Source organism: Euphorbia lathyris, chromosome 2 (assembly GCF_963576675.1).
Source record: "Euphorbia lathyris chromosome 2, ddEupLath1.1, whole genome shotgun sequence".
Lineage (NCBI taxonomy): Eukaryota > Viridiplantae > Streptophyta > Magnoliopsida > Malpighiales > Euphorbiaceae > Euphorbia > Euphorbia lathyris.
The window spans coordinates 104,584,322-104,591,145 of NC_088911.1; the positions used below are offsets into that span (position 1 = coordinate 104,584,322).

General features: G+C 34.2%; 2 protein-coding genes across 2 annotated transcripts; one reads left to right on the top strand and one right to left on the bottom strand.

Moving 5' to 3' along the window:
* The first annotated feature begins 461 nt into the window (after window positions 1-461).
* LOC136219280 (protein NOI4) lies at window positions 462-2,797 on the top strand. The gene is made up of 3 exons (XM_066006632.1): window positions 462-598; window positions 1,809-1,991; window positions 2,419-2,797. The coding sequence occupies exons 1-3, from the start codon at window positions 593-595 to the stop codon at window positions 2,461-2,463; spliced, it is 234 nt and encodes a 77-aa protein (XP_065862704.1). The 5' UTR covers window positions 462-592; the 3' UTR covers window positions 2,464-2,797.
* A 98-nt stretch (window positions 2,798-2,895) lies between these two features.
* On the bottom strand, window positions 2,896-5,601 carry LOC136219279 (transmembrane emp24 domain-containing protein p24beta2). The gene is made up of 5 exons (XM_066006631.1): window positions 5,455-5,601; window positions 4,878-5,087; window positions 3,913-4,099; window positions 3,693-3,800; window positions 2,896-3,223 (listed from the first exon to the last, which is right to left on the bottom strand). Exons 2-5 carry the CDS (start codon window positions 5,085-5,087, stop codon window positions 3,090-3,092), a joined length of 639 nt encoding a protein of 212 aa, XP_065862703.1. The 5' UTR covers window positions 5,455-5,601; the 3' UTR covers window positions 2,896-3,089.
* Between the last annotated feature and the right edge of the window lie 1,223 nt (window positions 5,602-6,824).

Consider the following 6,824-nt stretch of genomic DNA (forward strand, 5'->3'; position numbering starts at 1 on the left):
TTGATCTGTTTTTTGAAAGCAGCGGAAAAGAATTTGTATATTGTAATATGAGTATGTGAAAACTGTAAAACCGTATTTGAAACTGTAAAAAAATATAATTTCAAAGAAATGAATAATGACTTTTAAATAAATTAAATATCTACAACTAACTAATTTTTCAAACAAGTGCTAAATGCATTAAAAAATCAATGATCAGGCTCAATGTGTGCAAATAAAATATTAAAGCTTGATAAACAAAAAAAATGAAAGATGAGGAGCCTAAAGATGATTTTTACCTTGCCCAACATCTTTCGTTCCAAATGCGCCGTTTGCCAGTTGACCATCTGTTCCGTTAACATACCCAACACTTGTCGCGTCACTGCTGACGACTAACTAACGGTGGCTTTTGATCTCTCCGTTGCCGTTAAGAAATAAACCCGTTTAGATGAATTCGGATATGACCCGGAACCATTTCCGGCCCAATTTACTCTTCTAAAGTCTTAAAAGAAACTCTCCCCTTCTCTCTTTCTCCTCTTCTCTTTTCTTCTCTCCTCTCTCATTCTGATTACTCATTTCCTTTACCAACAAAGACCTCTTTCTCTCTCTAGAATTCATGTCGGTATGTTTTTCCTTTTATATGCCTGCTTGAATTTTCAATTTCTGCATATTTATGTTCACTATACGTGTGTATATAAGTTTCTGTATTTCAATTTTTTACTTTAAAATGTTTGCGTTTTGGGGGTTTAATTTTTTATTGATTGATGTTGGTTGTGTTTTTGCGCCTCTACCTTAATTAGTTCTTCCAGATGATGGGTGATCCTGCGGATTTGATCTTTTTGGGGTCTGCTTCTTGTATTTGGACTTTACTTATTTCTGTTTCTTGATTTTCTGATCTTCTCCCCCATTTATAACCTTCTTTCAGAGTTTTTTTTATTGAATTAAACTCACTAAAAAAAATTTAAGCTGGAGAATTTTTTTTTTTTTTTTTGGTAAAATTGGATAGTGATTAGTGCTCTGAATTTTGAACTCCTTATTAGTGCTCTCTGTCGCTGGTATATCTACGCTTTCTTTTTTTATTATTATTATTATTGTAAAAAAAACTGAAAATTGTGTAATATGTAGAATCTGAAGGGCTGATTTCTATTAGAAGGATATCATGTGCGTTAGTACGAATCAAGGAAGTTCATGCTTTAATTGAAAGTTTCATTTGAAAATTGTAGTTTGAACTTTGAATGACTGAAGGAAGTATATGATTACATAGGTGGAAAATGGAATCAATTTTAAGCTTAGAACTCGTGGAATTGTAAATGTTATACTTTCTTTCTTTCCCTTGTGAGATGGATACGCCATTCATGAAGCTCCTTTAATCTTACAAGAAGGAATACTATGAATGTTTTCTGAAGATGTTAAGAACATTGTTCCATGCTGTATATTTGAATTCTATGCGACGCTTCTTGTGGTTCCTAAGTGGTATAGAAATGCTTGAAATGATGGGCTTGTGTTTATGCATTAGCTTGAGCTCCCATTGATGCTTATTTCTTGATGAATTGCAATTGGGTTATTTGCATTTATTTATCCTTTCCTTTCTGTTAGATTTTAGCATTTGCTGACAGGACTTGGGTTCCAGTTCCAGATAACTCTTTGTTGCTGGGTTAATAGTTTCTTCTATTCTTGTGGTGCATTGATGGATTTCTGTGTGTGTGACAGAACTAAGCATCTGAAGTTAGTATTTTAGTTTTGCTATAAAGATACAACATCATACTGCATATGGTACCGTATTATAAAGCCCTGGGAACTTGATTGTAACACTTGTTTTTCTTCCAATACAGGATACAGGTCGGCCATTGCCAAAATTTGGTGAATGGGATGTGAATGATCCTGCTTCAGCTGAGGGATTTACTGTGATATTTAACAAGGCTAGAGATGAGAAAAAGACCGGTGGAAACCCTGATTCGCCGGGAAAGGGTGATTCTCATGTTAAGCCTGGAGTTGATCCCACCAAACCTCAAGCTGTAAGTTCTTTGTTGCCCATATTAATTACATGTTCTTCATCTTCCCTTGATAGAAACCGATAAGGCTAGTGGCATAAACACATTCTTACTTCTAGAGAAATGTATTAGTTCTGTATAAGTTGTCTGTCAATTCTAACTAGCTTATGCACATTTTCATACTTCTTTTGAGGACTCAACGAAGATTTTAGATTAACTATGAGAGAAATTAGCATAATTATGAATTAGATGCAAAATTTGCAGCTCCAAGAAGACAAGGCCGGTTCTGTATTTTGACATATGAAACAGTTGGAAGAGATTACCCTTAGTAATGTATGGTCTTATACAGAAGGTGTCACAGATAGCTAGGAATGAACCTTAGAAATCATGAAGTTGATGGTTGTTTTATTTAGAGTTATTTTCTGACATGAATTATGTATTTATTTTCCAGAAAAAATGGTTTTGCTGCATTCAGCATCCAGCTACAGAATCTTAACAACGTCCTTCCACGGAAGAACTTCAACGGAGTAATTTTATCTGCAAGTAGCCCCACTATATATTTTACCAAAGAAGATAGAAGCTGTAGAGAGATGAATCCTGCTGGAATTCATTGTGTGTTGTAAAAGACTTGAGTTGTGGGGAAAATATGCAAATACACAATTATTGTATTTATCCAAATGCACCAATCTGTTTCTCAAATCTTTTACTTATTATGTCTGCTTGTAGAGATTTTCTTTTTTCTTCTTTTTCTGACGTTTTGTTCGGGTTGTTGTACTGGTAAACGGGCTTTGTTTGTGAAATATACATACTTTCAGATTTCTTTTTCTCAATATTGTAAACTCTGCATGTGCCTATCTGCTCCATCAGAGTTACATGTACGATATCGTATAGCAAACACATGTTGATGACACAAATAAAGAGCAATTCATGGTAAATCAAGAGAATCATTTCAGGAAAGAACGTCCCTTAAATAAGGTAAACAACAAAGGAAGAAAAATTTATGGTTTATAATTCTATACATAGTCTCTTTTTCTTCCCTGAGCAAATCAGGATAGAAAAGAAGTCTGATATTGGAAAATTTTGCATTATGCTACAACTATTCTGAATTAGTGCTTAATTAAATTAAACTCTGGACATTCCAAGCTTCCGTTCAAAGAGGCGGCGTAACAGGTAAACTTGCAGGACACTAGCACCAATTAGCGCTGCTGATTCATATACTGCCTTGTGAACTGCCCTCCTGCTCATTGCATCATTTACTGCACAACATTCACAAATTATTCAGCAACTACAAGGATAGATCATAACTAGTTCATCTTATAAATGCCAAAATAAGCAAAACCGAACTTGCCAACAATGCAGTCACAGATTTCCTTTCAACTAAAATTAACGTGGGACAGTATCATTTCGTCTCACCGAAAAGCCTAATGTACTTTGTGTTCTGCTTCATCTGTACTATAATTAAGATCAGCTTGTCCTACTGATTATACCAACTCTTTGAATGCATATGATCAAACTGAAAGTAACCGGTTTGAAACAGACAACAAATTTCAAATCCTTACTAATATGGAAATGAGACCCGTCTCACTAAATTATAAGTTTTTGCCTGCTCATAAAATTGAAGAAATGAAGTGTCCTTAATGAAGCAAAAGACAAAAAAAGAAAATGGAAACTGTAGCATCAATCATCTCAAACTACAATGTTAAGTGAGAAAGATATAGAGCATACCGATAGCCTGGCGTTCAGTCTGAGCCTCCAGCCAATGCTGTTCGAATTGAATGTTGTAAAGAGCCTCCTCTAGCTTCCATATCTGATCGAACAATGGCTTAAAGTGCTCTACGAAAATATAATGCAAAAATTGTAAGTGCATGTCAACTTAGAATGCAAAAAATTAAGTGTGCGTCTACTCAGAAGGACTCGGTTACAAAGATACAAAAGTATGTCTTACCATCTTTTGCATGCTCATCATAGTATGAAAAATGGCCGACATGAACATCAAAGTCGATGGTTTCATGGTACGGAGACTTGTTAGTGAAGCAAAAACGGTGTACTCCTTTTTGATGAGCCATAAAGTCAAACTTATGACTTATCTTGTCATGGAAATCATGAATTTGATCACCGGAAGGTGACTTCACCTGATAAAAATGACGAGGTTCAGAGATCGAAGGACGTTATACTAGAAACATAGAAGATAAAGACAATTTCTTAGTACAAATGTTATGAATAATGGAAATAGCAATTTTGTATAAATTTTGACCATCACAAAATTGAGATCTCCGGAAGTTATGTTGGTGTTTTTAAATGTGTAAAAGTAAACCTATGGTTTTCACTAACTCAACCAAATTTCATATTCTAGGAAAAAAAGAATAATTCCACAACAATATTAATTTTTAGAAACTGCTGTAAATCTCTCAAATTACAAAATTAAGAAACCTGAACTCAATGATTATATTTTGAATCATTCCCAAAGATAACAACAATTCATGAAATGGCGCAGCATACATAGAAGCTTTCATATCTCGAGAACAGAAAAGAAAACCATGATTTGAATACAAGTATTACCATAAGGTAAAATGTTTAAGGATCAAGATATATATGTGTGTTAGCTTCTAACTGTGTTAATACTGCCGATCACGGGGCCTGGAAAGGAGAAAGAATTTGAAAGAGATGCAATCTATAATTATGAATACATCAATGATTATCATTTAAGTATCAACAAGCCCCACATTAATTCACTTTTCTCCTTGAAAGAAATTCTACCAATCTTCATGTGATACCATACTAGGTTAAATTTGGTCAATACTCTATACTCTTTAACTCATACAATCTTTAGGAAACCATACCATTGTATGCTTAAAGTAATTTCTAATAACCCACAGACAGTATGAAGCATTGAATTTAGAGGAAACTTACCACAAAATCAACACCATCTTCAGTATAATGCCAAGCCGAATCGGTCTTGATGACAACATAGGAAATATGAACTGTATCTCCTTCATATTTGACATCATAAGAGAAACATTCTTCCCTATCAATCACAAATCTAATCCCAAACACTGCTTGTGGCAACAACAAAACAGCAACCAATAAAATGGCATGAACTTCCCTCACCCCAATTCCCATCTGCAAAACCACATTTCCAAAATCATCAATCAAACTACCCAAACCATCAAAACACATAATAAATCAAATCATGAAACTTGCATATAATTTCAATGAATGCAGATAAATGAGTTTGACTTTATCCTAAATCATCAACCTATTAATAATCAAAAACACAAAACCATGAAATTACCAGTAAGATCAACAGGATCTTCACCTGTCGCTCTTACAAATCGAAACAATAACAACAAAGAAATTGGGTTGAGCAATAAATAAGCGAAAGCGTCAAACCGAGGAAACCAATCTCGATCCGAGAAGGGCAAAACTGGATCAACCAAAGGAAACAAAATTCAAGTAGAATAATAAATAAAGGAGAAAAATTAATTACCTTTGGGCTAGAATTTTGAAGGGAATTTCCCCTTTTTTGTTGTTAAACAAAAAATTTTTTAAAAAAAATCTGGGCAAGCCTCAATAGTTTATCGAAGAACTCGTACTTTAGATAATGAGACTTTCAATACTTCAAAATAAACAGGTGTTTGGTACTATTATGTTCTGTCTTAGCGGGCTACGATTGTCTGTGGTTGAGTATACCCAATATCAACTTTTTAACCAACGTGGCACGTTTTTAAGATTCCACGTATATATGAACTTCCAATCAGCGATGGTGAGATGTGATTCCCCCGTCACCAACTAAACAATTAGCCAATGAATGCGTGTTGTAAAATAATAGTAATATATTTTTAATTTTGTTGAAATCTAATTTTGGTAATTTTAATTTGCGAAGCTGAAATTGACATTCATCTCCGATCTCCCAACACCTTTTACACTTGTTATGTTATGTTTTTCTTTGTATATCAGGATGATGGTAAATGCTAGTAGTAATTTATATTAATTTCATGTGTGAATATGACACTAATTTTAGGATTTTTGTAAAATCATATAGAATAAAAGTTTATTGGACAAAACAACAATAGGGAGAAATTTATAAATTTTCAGATATTAGGGCCAAAGGGATGAAAGTGAAATTGTTTTTAGGTAGGGACATATAGTGAGAGTACATGTTTTGTGCGTATACCGATACTAATAAAAATAAATGAATTTTATATAAAAGGATTTGAGATGATAATGAAAATTAAAAATTATACGTATGAATATTATCCCAATCAGATGCCTTTATTAAATATTGAAACCAAATCTTATATATTAATTAATGTAATAGTAATTGAATTATATATTATGGTTTTTCGGAATTAAATTTTTTTTTTTTTTTGGAAAAGGAAGGCAATTAGCCGAGCAACACAATGAGAAACAGAAAGAACGCAAAACTAAGTAAATGAATTCATACCCATTTGTCGTGAAGTGTGGCCTTGCCGATCTTCAAGGAGAAGGTCCTGGAGGTTTGTAGGAGACACACCACACTTGTGATGACTCAAGGCATAAGTGCCTGCGAAATTAGCCACCTAGTCAGTGGCCAGATTCCCTTCCCGATAAACATATTTGAACGTCACCTCCCATGCTCTATCTAGATACTTCCTGCACTCTTTTATCAACCAGCCTAGCGGATGAATCGGACAAAGGCGGCTCTCCATGAACAAATGAGCCGAGGTTGAATATGTTTCCACAATTACCTTATTATAACCTTTCTCCCAAGCTAAACGAAGTCTGAAATACATACCATATAGCTCAGCCAATATTGCACTATAAATGCCTAATTTGGCGACAAACCCGCCTAACCAGAGACCAGAATCCTCCCGAATA